Here is an 18,123-nt window from a genome sequence, read left to right as displayed (position 1 = left end):
GCAGTTTACGTCACTATGTTTCCATGTCACTATGTTTCCATGTCACTATGTTTCCATGACGCTGTTAATCCAAATCATGAGCAAGATAGAAATGGCATCAAGCCACAAATCAAGCGACCTTTAGTACTCACAAGTCGTTATCAAATGTTTCACATATGCAAAAGATAGAAACGGCACTTGCGAGTGATGCGCACAAAAATGCCACACTAGCTATTCCATTTTAAACATTTCCACACTTCCGTCATTCTTATTTCGAAAGCATGCTGCTAAGCGAGACAGTAGTGCACTGCTATGACTTCTGTTGTAGAAAGCATGCTGCTAAGCGAGACAGTAGTGCACTGCTATGACTTCTATTATAGAAAGCATGCTGCTAAGTGAGACAGTAGTGCACTGCTATGACTTCTGTAATAGAAAGCATGCTGCTAAGTGAGACAGTAGTGCACTGCTATGACTTCTGTAATAGAAAGCATGCTGCTAAGTGAGACAGTAGTGCACTGCTATGACTTCTGTAATAGAAAGCATGCTGCTAAGTGAGACAGTAGTGCACTGCTATGACTTCTGTTGTAGAAATGCTCATATTTTTACCAATAAGCCTGAGTTAATGCGCAACATGCGAATGTCAATCGAAACAATCATCGCACGGTAACTCAACGTGTGCGCGATTCCGAATCCACATCATCCGCACCATGGAAACAAAGTGTATGAAGTGAAGTGTTCATTTAATGTTTAAAACCACAGAACTGGGCTCAGCGCCTCGACTAGCTGCAGTGCTACTGCGCATGTGGGCCTCATCACGCCTTAACAACAGAAACTAGGCTTCATTTTTTGTTCAACCTAATCAATATTATTAGGCCTACTATATCTTTATTTTGGCTTAATGTTATATTTTTACTAAATGATAAAATAAATCACACACACAAATCGCTGTTCATCATATTGCTGATAAATGGCCACAGATGAGAATGACAAGCTTAAAACAATGTAAACAGTAAATGTCAGTGTTCCCTCTCGCTACGGATGTCCGCTAAAACACTTGAATAATGCAGCGATACAGCACCTATTTGGTTGTAGTCCGAGATTATATAGAGTGTTAAATACTGATATACTCATGACATCAACAGTTACTTATGACATCGAAAGCTACCAATGATTATTTGTCTATATTAAAGATTGCATATAATTTTTAGCTCTAATTACGGTCGGTTTTGTTGTTGCTGGAGCGAAACTGATCACTGCTATATCTTTCAACAGTTCATAAGCTTCAAAATGAATCACTGAAATCATAAACAACTAAACTTACCAACAAAAGTTCAACGTATCTGCTAATCGTATCTGCTAATCGGTTGTTAAGCAAGCTTCTTACTACAGTCATCACCCTTAAGTAAGGAAATTTAGTTTGGGCACCATCGTTTCTGACTGTTTGCAAATATGCTGGGCAAAAAACTTTCAAAGAAATGATAACTTTTAAACAGGGATCTTGCCCTAACTCTGACAACAATAAAATAAGGAATTGAAAGCCGCATCCGGCGTCAAGCCTGATCGCGTCACAGACGGCTAAATTTTATACACGTTTGTGTGAACTACTCATGTGACACAGATTAATGAATCAACCACAAAACAACGAGTTCTGCAATCTTTTAGTAGTTTGAATAGAAGAATAGCTGATGGGCGATTGGCTGAATGCTCGTAGAAAGGATCAAATCGCGCTTCTCCTCTGTTCAGGTCATTACTTTAGTAAACTGACACAATAGATAAGTATCGCTAGTGGCACTTGCCATGACCTTTGCTTATCAGTGTAGGATCACGCGGATAACAACTAATATTATGATGGATACTTTTCATCATAATGATTCTGAAGTCTAAATTCTGTCTGCAATGTGACTGTTTTTGCTGAAATGTGCAAGAGATCTGTTCAGACTAGGGAACTTTAACCAATGTCTAGAGCATGATCTAGTAGGCCTAAAGAAATACAAACAATTTGCCAAGCGTGCTAAATCTCTTATAAAAACTGTTTACATTGAATCATTTGAGTGAGTGCAACTGGTGGGTCTTATTTAACAATATTTTAGTTAGATTACACTATCCTGAAGCAAATTTAAGTTCTAATTGAGCTTTTAAAAAATAATGTTTTTATAAACCCTATATGTGCACCTTGGATTTTAAAAAAGCAGATTTCATACTTCACTGACAGGCCTGTAAACAAAAAAGCTTACATTGTAATTTGTAGATTCTTAGATTTGAGTATCTGAAATGAAATGAGAACCGACAATTAGATTACCATGTTTGCCACACTTTAAAGTGGTGCTAACTATAAAAACCTACAAGTAAATGGAACTATCGTAAAACCTGTATTTGAACACAACCTTTATTTGAACGCGACCTCTAATGGAAGAGTTGAGAATAGAGCGCCATGGCGTTCAAATAAAGGTAGGTGTAATTAGTTTCTGGGTGATAGAGTGCAGTTACAGGCCTTGTCACAGCCCAGAGCAAGTTTATCAAATGTAACCTTCAACCCAAGATCTCCAAATCACTTGAAGAACTGAAAGTCATAAGGTTTATTCAAACCCCTGAATGCAATCATAGAGAACCAACAGAGACTTTTATCACCATTTCTTGAAACAGGATCCTTTCAGCTGAAAGCACCATACCCATACAATAAATCTAGTCTGAAAACAGAATTTACTTAATGAGTTTTAATCTTAGGTTGAATATAAAGGGTCATTACATAGGCCATACTCATAAATTTACTAATAGTTTCTTCTTTGCTATACTAATGCTTTCTGGAAAGCAATTTTATTCCAGTTGCTAGTTGCCCACAAACCCACAAAATATTTTAGGAGTACAGGCCCTACATCAAAAACAACGCTCGATAAAATAATAAGTTATCAAACACAACATTTTCCCACAAATACTGTGCATATCAGTGAGAATGAGCTATTCATAGACGATTGTCAAAACGATTAAAACTTTTTAAAAGATTTGATTACTTTTCAAAAACCCTTTTGTGATGGCAGAAAAATTTGCTCGATGACCTTGAATCCCCAAAGCCATCAAATTAGATGGTTTGAGCCAGCCACATAGCACAGTTACCACAACTACAATTGTTTGTTTCAAACACAAGTTACCAGATATTCACAAACTGAGAGGTTAAACACACTATCATGAACAGTTGCTTTTCGTACACAATCTAGAGCACTACTTTCAGTTCTCAATCAAGCATACAATAGCCTACTAAAGCTGGTTCATTTGATCATGACGTGGTCATCCTATTTTAAAGTAACTGATAATACATTACTTACTGCCTTGTGGACGTCAAACCAAAAACGAAGTATATAAAAAGATATCCAGTGCACTTCAAAAATCCTTCAACAATACAAAGTTGAGGTATACGAGGTATAGACATACAGTAGCGCAGGCCTACAGGATTTCCATACAACTAAAAAGTTAATGAAAGAGGGCTCACTAAATCGCCAGCGGAAACTGATGTTTGCCTGCGATCCTGGATCCTGTTAAGACGTTTGTGCAGTGTCTAATCGCCGAAACATAACCGTGAAAGCCACCGACTAATGCGAATTTTTATTTAAAGTAGAAGATGTCCAGCCACGTGAAGTTTTATTGTATGTAATTGTTAGAAATCAACTGAAATTCTTAAATGACCTCCGTAAAATAGCTATTTTGTTATATATCTAAATGCACATGATGCTTTGTTGAGCTTGAGGATATCTTGGAGATACAAATATACATAGTTAATAGACAGTTTGGCCATACTATCCTTTTCAATTGCGAATAATGGTATAGCATATCATTAATAGCGTCTGTTTCAGCGCAAGCTCTGTTATTTTTTATACGAAGAAGGATCGCGTTTTGAAGGTTAAGTGAGAGTGAGCTTTGGCCGTATCCCTAGTCAAGTCAAACAAGCACGACGTTAATGGCTATGACGTTTTATTTTATCTACTGCATCAAAGTTATATTAACTGTTTCTCGTAATGGTCGTAAATTTGATCCGAGTTTTTATCGCTAATGTAGTGATTTAGTTGCTGACCACCTATTGGGCAAAAAGAAAGAATTTCAGGCCGAAAGCGAATTTAATTTCCAATTCACATTGAATACGAGTAGCAAAAGGTTGAGCAAATTAGTCGTTGATTCAGCGCTGTTGTCGTTTGTGTTTTTGGCTGTTGTTAATGGCAAAGGAAACTTAATACTTTACAGTAATTCAGATTTCGAATAAGTTTTCTATGCGTAAGGTGTTTAATTGGTAACCAAGGTGTCACAAGCCAAACGCCTAGCTGTGTAACACTAGGCCTTTCAAAATATAATATTAAGCCTTTTTCAAAATTTCATGGTTCAGGTTTCTAAACCCATAGATATAAATATACGAACTATCTGTTATAATTTTTATTTAATTAAGATATTTATTATTGCAGGTCGAGGAAATCAGGGAATCTGGAGAGTGAATGGCACATCAGAGCCCTACAGCAAAGATGCTTCTTTTAGCGGGTTTGTTGGTAACTGGCGAAAATATGCAGTGATGTTACCTACTTTGTTTGATGATGTCAAAACTGCTCGTGTTCCCTTTTTTTGTTACTCAACTCTGTCTTCCTTGGTTAGCGCAATGTTACTTTCACCACAAAACAAGTATGGGCCATCAAGATACATTAAAAATGTAATTATTAAAACTGTTCATTTTTATTTCAAGCTTCGTATGATTACTTAAAGGTTGACTTGAAACAAAATTCACACTACAGTTATTTGCTATCAAAAGATTCACCATGGCTTACTCTGTTGTGTTGTAAGTGCCAAATATGTGGAAATGTGATTACAAGCTCTTAATAGCTCAAAAACGAAAAGCCGCCATAGATTGGAATCTCTTTATTTCGATGACGTAGCCACGAAATTTGGTTGTCGTCTTGTCACGTATGTTCTCACGTGAATTGAAAGGCCAATAAAAAGCTCAATATAAAACTTATCGTAGTACTAGTTTATGACAAACACTTCGGGTTTTACCGAAGACCCTGTATCAAATATAGATGCTCGCTACTTTACAGTTTTGTTTCGGCATTATTCAATTGTCAAGTCGTTCTCTGATCATGTGACCCAATACTTCGCAAATAATTTTTGCAGCACTTTTTGATTATCACAGGTGACCAACAGGCTCGTCATGATTATCAGACAATGATATGTACTCCTTCGAGCTAAGGTTAAAAAATTTAACAATTTTTTACGGTAAGTTATAAGATATCAGTGCTAAAAGTGACAGCATTACAATGACGATAAAACAGACGTGTAAGAACAATAGACATAGTTTTATTGAATGCGTGAAGTATATTTGTGAAAATATTTCGACGAATTAGGTTGCAAGAAAGTGTAAACAGAAACCATCTCTCACAACTACATCACATTTGAGCCGTTTTGGAAAGCGAATCCAAACTACGGCGGTCTCGTGTGGCTGCGATTTTCTGTTTGTTTTTAAGCTTTTAAGAGCTTGTAATCACCTTTCCACATATTTTGCACCTACAACACAACAGAGTAAGACATGGTGAATCTTTTTATATCAAATAGCGGTAATGTGAATTTTGTTGCAAGTCAACCTTTAAGTATGTCTTACAGATGAACTTGAAGATGAAAGAGTTCCTATTTAGGTATTACCTCTCGTGGGCTTTGATCACCTTTGCTAACAAAATTCTTTTAATCCTAATCTGAAAATGTTTCTTACTCTCAATAGAAAAAATGGTTGACAGATGGTAATTCTTTTGCAGAACCTTTATTTAGTTTTTTAGAATTTTATCCAAACAGGTTCATCGATTTAAACTGGCTAAATGTTTTTAACGATTAAAGTTGTTCGATCTAGTAACTTTACACTCATTACATTTATTATATTATATTTATTATATACTAGTAGTAAGCCTGGCACTGTTCACGATTTCTTTCATCTTTAACACAAATTGCTACACCGCTTTCACTACAACAATCTATGAATGTGTTCATTGAAGGCAATTGTCTGAGTTTTTATATGTGAGATGTAATCTTGCGTTTCTAATCAGATATTTTGTGGCTAATTTAATTTAAATTTATGTTAAAATAGAAAGTTTTAAGATTGATAATTGAACTCGGTGCTGCTCAGAGTAGGAATGATTTTATACATTAAATAAGTTGTAGTGGGTCTACTCTTACCCTAGGACACTTATGTATTCGCGGCATCTAACTTTCGCGTTTTCGCGGTGTAATCCTTTCGCGAAAATTTAATGAGCGAAACTAAACTATCATAACGAACGAGCGAAAACGCGAAGTTAAATAGCTTTGTTCATTGATATCCACAATAAAATCGTAATATTAGAAATGCAGGCAACTTTCGTCTGTGGTTAGGATAAATGGGAAATTTCTGGTAAACTCATTATAGCTAATACACCAACTGAGCAGCATGGCAAAGCAATATCAGGTTAGTCACCGAATTTGTAACTGGTGAGAATGAAAGTCTGGTAGGTGAAGTCGTAAAATTGAAGAATAATTATTGCAGTGATGAATTTTATTACCATCCAAAAACAATATCAACCCTCATCAGGTCCAACCACATTATCTCTTTCACTGCCAATCATGTACAAATTCGTTACCGGCCTAGTGCCAGCCATTTTACCGAAATTGCCGATATTGCTTCATGATATGTATACAGTATTTTTTAAGTTCTACTTTAACTATCTGTATAATCACGAAAATCTAAACTGGCTATTATGCCATCAACAACTAATTACCTGTTTTATGACTCGCGCGGGGTAGTTAATGAACTCCCAGAAAAATGTTCGTTTTTAGATTAGAAATTCTCAAACAAAAGTTTAAACTTGCTTCGTTGTTTTAGGCTGATTTTATAGAGAAATCTTCGGACAACACAGTCAATTTCATAAAACACTTAAAGACCGTGGGTTATGTGGTCAACAAATAATAAAATCAGGTTACCAGACAATTGCTGAGAAAGTCAGAAAATGCGTTTATGTCAGTGACCCCTAGAAAACGCATAAATGCGTTTATGGCGTTGTAAGGGTTATACATTTTTGGTTGTGAAGTTGGTTGTTACCTATCTATTTTCTTCTTCTTGGGATTAGAGTGTGAAAGTCACGGCAGGAGGGACCTAGACGTCATTGATAGTCTAAGAAACAAATGGCAGCAAGTGATCAAATTGAATTGTCGATCTCACCCACACATTTCAACCTGTGGTTTACAAATACGAACTATTCCCAAATTGAATTTTTTTCTTATTAGTGAACTGGACCTGAGGAATGTAATGTTTTTTCCACTGCATTTATTTTCACACCAATATATTTTCGCACTCATCAGAGCCACGAAATTAAGTTGCAGCGAAATTTTACTCTGTGTGCTACTCACGAAACTAAATACTAGCGAAATATAAGTGTCCTAGGGTATAACATTTCCTTCACCTGAGAATTTACTAACATCCCTGACAACCACTCTATTATAGTAAAATTATTCTACAAATCTGGGTGCTGCAGTTGGTAGTGTTGGTATTCTAAGCTGATTTTCACGGGTCCAACTCGTACACAGCGATCTTTTATAATCACTTTAGTTACTGGGTATGTTATTTCTTCAGGTTGGCAAGAGGTCGGCGGTATTGAGCAAGATTACCAGGCGATTAGTATTTTATAAGTAAATAGACAGGAGGATTTATAACGGCTCTACTTGTCCTACAGCCAGTACATACGTATGTCTTCATGTTTATTGTAGAGATTCCTCCAAGGACTGTTCTTGCTTGGAGTTTTCTCCCGCTGGTGATAGGCTGGCGTGGAGCAATGGCCGGGCACTTAACATATATGATACAGTGAATGACAAGCTCTTGCACTCTATTGAATGCGCTTCTCTCTCTTTCATGCTCTTCTCTCCTAAGTCGTCTACTCTTGCCACCTGGCAGGTTTATAGTACAGGTACAGTATATCGTAGTAATTATAGATGTAACTATTTGATATTCTTATCTCAAATTACAGTCAAATCTCTGCTTACGTTGGCCTATAATTTTTCAAAATGCAGATTAATAATAAATAGTGAAATAAAAGTATAGTGATAAAATAAATGGAAATAATAAGAAAATAAAAGTAAGTATTTGATTCTAAACCTTGAGCAATGTTCAACATACAACGCGCCGTTTTTCACAAAGCATCTCAGTTTTGTAAGGGAAGGTCAGGAGACTGGTGCAAATAAAAAAATTAAAATGTAAGCCATGTTAAAAGATACGTAAGGTAGTTTATAAGGTGCTTCTACGCATGGCTGAGCCTTTACTCCGTTCACGTGTCTTCGGGGTCTTAAATACCTTTTTTATTGACTTCTAGCATTTTAGTTTTTTACATGCTTTATATAATGTATGTGTTTAATACTGTGTGTATTTGCCTGCAATAATTGTGAAAGAATTAATGTAGGTTTTTAGGGCTTTGCAAAGAAATAGACGAATTACAATGTCTTTCAATAACAGAAACGGGTCAACTTCAGATTTAGATATTTGACGATTTATCACACCCTTTAAATTGAAATCGTTCCCCAATTGTTAAAGATTAGAAAAAAACCAAGTGCTGATTTGTATATCACACTTCATCATTTCAAAATGGCTGATTTCTGGTAATAAGTGTGAATGTATGCTAGAGATTACGCGAATAAGAATTTTTTTCATTCTCCTATCGCTCTTAGTTTCAGAGCTTACATGAAACTGTGTATAATATAAAGACGGAGAATTACAAATTCTCTGTTGTTTTACTCTTAACACTTTCGCTACCAAATTAACTTTTGTACCAAGACATAGTTAAATATTCGGTAAGATCTAATATTTGACATATAAATTGTGATAACTTATGGACCAGAAAGCCTTTGAGAAATATTTCGATACCAAATTAATCGACACAAGATTTTACATCAACTGATGCCATAAAAAGGCTACTTATTTGTACTTTTCGCTATGAGTTGGACAAGTTATTAATATTATTATGCTTATTAATACGTATTATTATGGTTATTAGTATTAGTATGGTTATTAGTAATATTATGGTTATTAGTATTATTATGGTTATTAGTATTATTATGGTTATTAGTATTATTATGGTTATTAGTAATATTATGGTTATTAGTATTATTATGGTTATTAGTATTGTTATGGTTATTAGTATTATTATGGTTATTAATATTATTATGGTTATTAATATTATTATGGTTATTAGTATTATTATGGTTATTAGTATTATTATGGTTATTAGTAATATTATGGTTATTAGTATTATTATGGTTATTAGTATTATTATGGTTATTAATATTATTATGGTTATTAGTATTATTATGGTTATTAGTATTATTATGGTTATTAGTATTATTAGGGTTATTAATATTATTATGGTTATTAGTATTATTATGGTTATTAGTATTATTATGGTTAGACGTATTATGGTTATTAATATTATGCTTATTAATATTATTATGGTTAGACGTATTATGGTTATTAATATTATGCTTATTAATATTATTATGGTTAGACGTATTATGGTTATTAATATTATGCTTATTAATATTATTATGGTTATTAGTATTATTATGGTTATTATTATTATTATGGTTATTAATATTATTATGCTTATTAATATGATTACATTCATGGATTATAAGCGCTAGTCCTTTGAGTGCGAGTGAACATGCATAACCCAAGCTAAAACAACCAAGCAGACTTATAGATCATTAGCTGAGATGTACGAAACTTGCTTTACAGTTTCCTGGAGGTCACTCTAGCCATACATTGTCATATCTAGTTAGATGAGTGTTCAACAGTGTCATTGCTGCTAGAGCTGCTCAATCTAACAGATTTAGTAGTTTAGTTTGTCTAGTCAACACGCCCTATCAAGTGCGGAACTTACAACAATTTTCGGAGTTGTTTATCCTTGTCAAATTGTTCTTTGTATGTTGTATGCTGTTGTGCCATTGAAAGGCTAAATGAAGACAAATTTTAACAGTTTCAAAGGTAAATGATTGGCTATCATAATTTATTCTTGTTCAATGATTAACTTTGGCTCATTATAACTAGGCAAGGTTTAGTACCACTCTATGACTTCTACAGAACAACTCTATGCTTACTATGGTGCAGCCTACTGTGTGTTAAAGGTAAAACCAGACGAATGTTATCTTCCGAAACACATATATCTTCTTGATAACAAACAGGACTACCACAAGATGTTACCCTTATTACACCACTGGCAGTCAAGTTTACCGTAATAAAACAGTTTTTCGGCCATTCTGTACACCTGTCAGTAAGAAAACTTTATATACGAGGTTTTAGCAGCTAGTATATGGTGTTTGGACAGCGGCACTACTGTCAATATAGGACGGACAACTCTTGGTAAACATGCATCTGTTTTGGTGTGGTTATTTTTTCACTATAATTATACAGTTTGTCTTAGGCTTAGTAGTGTCATCATCAATACTAGGAGGTATAAAGAATAGAGTGCCCTCATCGACTGTTCTCTCTCTCTCTCATATGGATTATTTACTTCTTGGTCTGTCTCAGATTGTAACCATCCTGTTGCAGGCAAGGACAAGCAGCCAAGACCCAACATGTTCATTTACAATGTGGAGTCTGGTCAGCAAGTAGCCAGCTATATCCAGAAGAAAGCTCAGCTCTGGTATGCTGCCCTCAACTTCACCTAAGACCTCTAGCTAGGTCTTGTACTTAGTACATCTAACTCGTTTTTCAAGTTAATGCCTCCAATTAATACTTCCATCTAGCAGTTCTAGCTAGTACCTCCATCTAGCAGTTGTAGCCAGTACCTCCATCTAGCAGTTGTAGCTAGTACCTCCATCTAGCAGTTGTAGCTAGTACCTCTATCTAGCAGTTGTAGCTAGTACCTCCATCTAGCAGTTGTAGCTAGTACCTTTATCTAGCAGTTGTAGCTAGTACCTCCATCTAGCTGTTGTAGCTAGTACCTCCATCTAGCATTTGTAGCTAGTACCTCTATCTAGCAGTTCTAGCTAGTACTTCCATCTAGCAGTTGTAGCCAGTACCTCCATCTAGCAGTTGTAGCTAGTACCTCCATCTAGCAGTTGTAGCTAGTACCTCCATCTAGCAGTTGTAGCTAGTACCTCCATCTAGCAGTTGTAGCTAGTACCTCCATCTAGCAGTTGTAGCCAGTACCTCCATCTAGCAGATGTAGCCAGTACCTCCATCTAGCAGTTGTAGCTAGTACCTCCATCTAGCAGTTGTGGCTAGTACCTCTATCTAGCAGTTGTAGCTAGTACCTCCATCTAGCAGTTGTAGCTAGTACCTCCATCTAGCAGTTGTAGCTAGTATCTCCATCTAGCAGTTGTAGCTAGTACCTCCATCTAGCAGTTGTAGCTAGTACCTCCATCTAGCATTTGTAGCTAGTACCTCCATCTAGCAGTTGTAGCTAGTACCTCCATCTAGCAGTTGTAGCCAGTACCTCCATCTAGCAGTTCTAGCTAGTACCTCCATCTAGCAGTTGTAGCTAGTACCTCCATCTAGCAGTTCTAGCTAGTACCTCCATCTAGCAGTTGTAGCTAGTACCTCCATCTAGCAGTTGTAGCTAGTACCTCCATCTAGCAGGTGTAGCTAGTACCTCCATCTAGCAGTTGTAGCCAGTACCTCCATCTAGCAGTTGTAGCTAGTACCTCCATCTAGCAGTTCTAGCTAGTACCTCTATCTAGCAGTTGTAGCTAGTACCTCCATCTACCAGTTGTAGCTAGTACCTCCATCTAGCAGTTCTAGCTAGTACATCAGCTACTAATCTCGATCCATTTAGTTGGCGACTCCCTCCTTTCACCTTTTTTAAAAGCTAAACAGGAAGTTTGGAAAATTGACAGTTTAGATCAACAGTATGACTAACAGAGATACTCCAATGACTTGGTGCAATTGCCTAATCTTACCAGGTGCCATAGGCCTCACAAATATGTATGTCATCAAGATTGTCAAGTGAGAGTTGTCTGCCTTTTGATTCAGACTGTTTTTGTCATTTGTCGTATCACTAGTTTTAAATTTGGCTGCATTTGTAGGCACCCGCAGTGGTCTGTTGACGAGGAGATATGCGCTAGAAATGTGAACAATGAGCTGCGATTTCATGAGAAGAACAACTTTGGTCAGTAGTTTTGTCCTATCATATGATCCGTGTTATTACAAACAGCAATATCAACAAATAGCTATTAAATACAATCGTCTCGTGTAAATTGGCTACCAGATGTGACATCAGAAAATATCAGCTTACGTAATATTGATACTGTTTTAGTAAGTGACTGGGGCACTGTTAGACTATTGTTTCTTCTTTTTAAGATATAATACGAAGAGCAATAATAATAATATCATTGTTTTTGGCTAGCTAGGTCATATTGTCAACAGAATATAGTCTCTCGTCACTTAGGAAACTTCACTTTCTATACCGAAGATAGTTTCTAGCTTGACAGGAGTTCACTCAAAAAGGTTGATTTATTGCAACCAGCTTTCTAGCCTGTGATCTTAGCTCTGTATCCTGTGATCCTGTGTACAGGTAGTCCTTACTTAACTACAGGGTTAGGTTCTGAAGATCCTGTCGTTAAGTGACTCGCCATTAAATAAATCCTGTCGGAGCCTCCATTGCATACATATAGGCTATTTACACTGTACTGTACTTCTCCCTTTCTCTTTTCTCTTCCTGTAACTATCAGTTTTTTAGTAATAAGTGTAAAATCTTTGCCAGTTTAATTTAACTTTTTCTTTTTGTATAGCCTTAGCGCGCGCTCCAGCATGTAAACAAATGTTAAGCTACCATAGAGTATGGTCACTACAGTCCTCTTACTTACTCCTTATGTTTACTTGATATTTCTCTTTTCATTTAGCATTTCTATAGACCATGGGTCCTTTTACAATGCTTCAACTACAACAGATATTAACCTAACACCTGGTACCATATGTGTCTAAATGGCAGATATTAACCTAACACCTGGTACCATATGTCTAAATGGTAGATATTAACCTAACACCTGGTACCATATGTCTAAATGGTAGATATTAACCTAACACCTGGTACCATATGTGTCTAAATGGCAGATATTAACCTAACACCTGGTACCATATGTGTCTAAATGGTAGATATTAACCTAACACCCGGTACCATATGTGTCTAAATGGCAGATATTAACCTAACAGTTGGTACCATATGTCTAAATGGTAGATATTAACCTAATACCTGGTACCATGTGTGTCTAATTGACAGATATTAACCTAACACCTGGTACCATATGTGTCTAAATGGTAGATATTAACCTAATACCTGGTACCATGTGTGTCTAAATGGTAGATATTAACCTAATACCTGGTACCATGTGTGTCTAAATGGCAGATATTAACCTAACACCTGGTACCATATGTGTCTAAATGGCAGATATTAACCTAACACCTGGTACCATATGTGTCTAAATGATAGATATTAACCTAACACTTGATACCATATGTGTCTAAATGGCAGATATTAACCTAACACCTGGTACCATATGTGTCTAAATGGTAGATATTAACCTAACACCTGGTACCATGTGTGTCTAAATGATAGATATTAACCTAACACCTGGTACCATATGTGTCTAAATGGCAGATATTAACCTAACACCTGGTACCATATGTGTCTAAATGGTAGATATTAACCTAATACAGTCAAACATGGATAATTCGAACTTCACGGGACCGAGCAAAAGTGTTCGAATTATCAGAGCGTCCAAGTTATCAGAGCACTGTCACAAGTCCATGTATTCACTTATTTATTAGTAGATACATGTACATATACAAACTATAATATAAATCAAAAGCACAAATGGCTTGTTTCAAATTAAATGCTTCTAATGTAAAGTTTAAAACGTTTTTATCAAAAAGTATAGAGATTTTTCTATCACTTGAAATTGGTTCGTTGTTTGAAGTGATGTTATTGCCAGGACGTTTTTTAGATTGACATTGGCAAAACTTGATCGTTGTTGAAATGCTCAAAAGAAAAGACATCTTTTTCTTTTGAGCGTTTTACCCACGATCAATTTTGCCGATTTTTCTTGAAGTTTATGCAAAGATTACCTCACGTTACCTCGCTTCCGAAGGGCGATCGCTAAGCGGATGTTTGGTATAAATCAAATTTCACCAAACCTTTAAAAAAGTCGTTGACAGAAATATTTTGCCGACAGTGGTAATAATTATGCCTAAGAACGACTAAAAGTTGAGGTTTATCTCTATGGCTTGGAATAAAGTGATGTTCTAAAGCGATAACAACCGTCTCGGTAGCCGTTGGGCAAAAAACTGTTCAAGTTAACGAAGTTAAGGTCGAGTTATCTAAAGCAATTTAGCATTGCGTGGGAACGGACCAAATAAACTGTTCGAATTAACCCTGTGTTCGAGCTATCCGTGGGCGAGTTATCCATGTTTGACTGTACTTGGTACCATGTGTCTAAATGACAGATATTAACCTAACACTTGGTACCATGTGTCTAAATGGTAGATATTAACCTAACACTTGGTACCATATCTCTAAATAATAGATATTAACCTAACACTTGGTACCATGTGTCTAAATGGCAGATATTAACCTAACACTTGGTACCACTTGTGTATAAATGGCCGATATTAACCTAACACCTGGTACCATATGTGTCTAAATGGCAGATATTAACCTAACACTTGGTACCATATGTGTCTAAATGACAGATATTAACCTAACACTTGGTACCATGTGTCTAAATGGCAGATATTAACCTAACACCTGGTACCATGTGTCTAAATGGTAGATATTAACCTAACACTTGGTACCATGTGTCTAAGTGGTAGATATTAACCTAAAACCTGGTACCATGTGTCTAAATGACAGATATTAGCCTAACACCCAGTACTATATGTACATCAAACCAATGTCATGGCTAGCATACTTGTCTGGTATCTATATATTCATGGTTACTTTAATGGTTTTAAGAAACATATTTTATTTTTATATACCATAAAATTTTCATTTAATGCCATCTTTATTGGAAAAACACATCTAATAGAATACCACTACAAGAGAAGGGTTGAAAATGCAGCACCATGGCGCTTACTCGAGGTTTTAAGCTTGTTTCTTTAGATATATTTTTGACAGTTTTTACAGTTTTCACGTGTTGTCAGGACTACCGGTTTATCAAAAGATTCAAAGTAGCAGTTGTCTTTCCTTTGTTGGTGTTCTCGATGTTGATACAAGAGTCACACTTAACATCATTAGTTCAAGTAGACAGATTACAGTCAGAAAGTTTTTCTTTTGTTTCGTTTATAGTCACCTATATGTATAGAATAGTGTAGTATAATTGTATCAGGTAGAGTATAGAATAGTGTATAATTGTATCAGGTATAGTATAGAATAGTGTAAAACTGTATCAGGTATAGTACAGTATAGTGTATAACTGTATCAGGTATAGTACAGTATAGGGTATAACTGTATCAGGTATAATACAGTGTATAACCGTATCAGGAATACTACAGTATAGTGGCTATGCTGCCCTGATCTGACAAAACACAGCAACTCAAATTCTCATAATTTCAACTACGATGAATTCTTCACTGTTAACGTATAACTGTAGCAGGTTTAGTGCAGTATAATGGCTATGTATAACTGTACCAGGTATAGTATATTATAGTGTATAACTGTCGCAGCATCTACTTTTACAATTCTGGTGTACAAAGATTATCAATTCGCCTATCATTTAAGTCTATGACTGTATACATTCAAGTATATTACTGTATACATTCAAGTATATTGCTGTATACATTCAAGTATATTACTGTATACATTCAAGTATATTACTGTATACATTCAAGTATATTACTGTATACATTCAAGTATATTACTGTATACATTCAAGTATATTACTGTATACATTCAAGTATATTACTGTATACATTCAAGTATATTACTGTATACATTCAAGTATATTACTGTATACATTCAAGTATATTACTGTATACATTCAAGTATATTACTGTATACATTCAAGTCTATTACTGTATACATTCAAGTATATTACTGTATACATTCAAGTATATTACTGTATGCCTAGCAAGCCTTGATTATCTGATTGTTCATTGATTTATAGATGAGATCAAGACTAAGCTTCACCTGCAAAAAGTCGCTCAGTACAGTCTGGCCAAGTGCAAACCCCCGTATGCTGTCGCTGCTTATGTACCTGGAGTCAAGGGATTACCTAGTAATATAAGAGTAAGTCTTACTTTCCATTATTAACTTCAAGAAACTGGAAGAAAGTCATTCATTTATCTCTTCCGTTGTTACAATCAAAACATGTGTTGGGCGTTTTCAAAAGCGAATAAATAAAGGTGATATAATTAGCAATATTTTGTGCACTTGTAAAACAACACCTAGTTTGTTTTAATCCAGCTAAACTGGTATCACAACCCTTGTTCTGCTTAGATATACAGGTATCACAACTCCTTGTTCTGTGTATATATACAAGTATCACAACTCTTTGTTCTGTGTATATATACAGGTATCACAACTCTTGTTCTGCTTAGATATACAGGTATAACAACTCCTTGTTCTGTCTAGATATACAGGTATAGTAACTCCTCGTACTATATGTTTAGACTAGCCAAATGTCCGACGTTGCATTGGTATTAAAAAAAGCTTATAAACAGTTGCAGGTAATGTAGTTCTCTGCCACTTGCCATTAGTCTGGCACATCGCCAATGGTTAATTTGAGTAAGCTGCTGTCTGTATTGCTAAACTTACTAATATGAGCCGTGAGAGCAAGCTTTACTGACGTTGCATTGTAACTTGATGCAGAGTCCCTGTGCGTAATTTAACTACTAATATCGCTCAATGATTCCATCTATTTCACGTAGCTCAATTGGTTAGCATATCGCCTGTGTAATGGGTGGTTCCGAGATCAAATCTTCTGCGATATGGAATCTTCATTCCAGGATTTTAATAACTATATCTGGACACACAGACACACAAACTTTGAGGTTTATACATATAGAGATAAAGGTATAACATCTCTTTGTACTATCTGTTCAGATATACAGGTACCCCAACTTTGGGGGGCACAGTGCTGCTATTGCTAGCAAAAGTTTCTTCAAAGCAGACAGAGCTACACTGGAGTGGAATTCCCTTGGTGAGTTTTTCTTACTTGCCCATGTTGTCTAAATGCATTGTGTTATAATAGGAGTTAATGACATTTAGAAGCCTTCTTCAGCAATGTTCACCGTGACCTGGCTATCAGGTGATGTGACACCGTGAACTGAACTTAAGAGGGTTTTACGCGCTTCTATGGATACTGACCAACAACCCTGCAGCTGCAGTTAATTTCTTTACCATTGTGGTGCCTTCTCAATCCTGGTAGTGTCACGTGTTCGGCTGTTCACGATATTATTATAATACCATACTGCATGCTAGTCAAACAATTGCTATCAGAAGATATCTTCTCTCTAGAATTTCGTACAATGAATAAAACATTGTTTAGAAAATGAATTTCTGATACAGAAAATTAATAGGTTTTATGTTGTATTCATACTTTTTTTAATTACAACACTAAGTTCTAATATAAAATGTCTGTTTAATGGCGGAGTGTGTTTTATAAAAGGCAGATGGGTGCCAACAATTGACATCAAACCTGAGAGACCAGTCCAAGTTCGAATTTTTGTTTATATAGTCGCTGTAGTTGCACCTTATGGTGTTGAACACTAGGTATGTACCCTTCAACTTGTTTTGTATAATTTATATGAAGTAACAGGTGTTTTGTTGATCTTGAAGACAGTTCTTCAAGATCAACAAAACACTTGTTACTTCATATAAATTCTAAAAAACCACTTAAAGAGCACATACTTAGTGTTCAACACCATAAGGTGCAACTACCAAGATTATAAGACTATAATAATATCAGAAACTAAGTTTTTCGGAGGTGATACTAATGCCAAATAAAGTTCAAAGCACATAAATTACATAATTTTTTTATTTTATATTTTAATACATCAGAGTCTTGGCTTTCGAATGAGCCTATATTCAATACACAAAGAATAATAGAACTATGAAAAACAGGGTGTCAAAAGTAGGTCCTGCAAAAAAAAACACTCGGTTCAAGTACTCAAAATGT

At 35.6% G+C, this 18,123-nt stretch overlaps 2 protein-coding genes across 2 annotated transcripts in view; one reads left to right on the top strand and one right to left on the bottom strand.

The window, feature by feature from the left end:
• LOC137401475 (proton-coupled amino acid transporter 2-like) overlaps positions 1 to 3,441 on the bottom strand; it is a 53,618-nt gene extending 50,177 nt beyond the window's left edge. The window contains exon 1 of the mRNA XM_068087839.1: positions 3,300 to 3,441. The gene's annotated coding sequence lies outside the window, so the exon portion shown is untranslated. The remainder of the gene's footprint in view (positions 1 to 3,299) is intronic.
• Positions 3,442 to 3,569: 128 nt separating this feature from the next.
• The window catches only part of LOC137401423 (eukaryotic translation initiation factor 2A-like), a 32,218-nt gene continuing 17,664 nt past the window's right edge, over positions 3,570 to 18,123 (top strand). The window contains exons 1-7 of the mRNA XM_068087758.1: positions 3,570 to 3,617; positions 4,425 to 4,497; positions 7,732 to 7,928; positions 10,559 to 10,652; positions 12,037 to 12,119; positions 16,111 to 16,232; positions 17,049 to 17,145. Coding sequence (XP_067943859.1) covers positions 3,593 to 3,617; positions 4,425 to 4,497; positions 7,732 to 7,928; positions 10,559 to 10,652; positions 12,037 to 12,119; positions 16,111 to 16,232; positions 17,049 to 17,145 — 691 coding nt within the window. The 5' untranslated portion in view covers positions 3,570 to 3,592. The remainder of the gene's footprint in view (positions 3,618 to 4,424; positions 4,498 to 7,731; positions 7,929 to 10,558; positions 10,653 to 12,036; positions 12,120 to 16,110; positions 16,233 to 17,048; positions 17,146 to 18,123) is intronic.

The sequence above is a fragment of the Watersipora subatra genome, chromosome 8, assembly GCF_963576615.1.
Source record: "Watersipora subatra chromosome 8, tzWatSuba1.1, whole genome shotgun sequence".
NCBI classification, from domain to species: Eukaryota; Metazoa; Bryozoa; class Gymnolaemata; order Cheilostomatida; family Watersiporidae; genus Watersipora; species Watersipora subatra.
The sequence above is the reverse complement of the archived record's forward strand: the minus strand, read 5'-3'. Positions and strand labels throughout refer to the sequence as shown.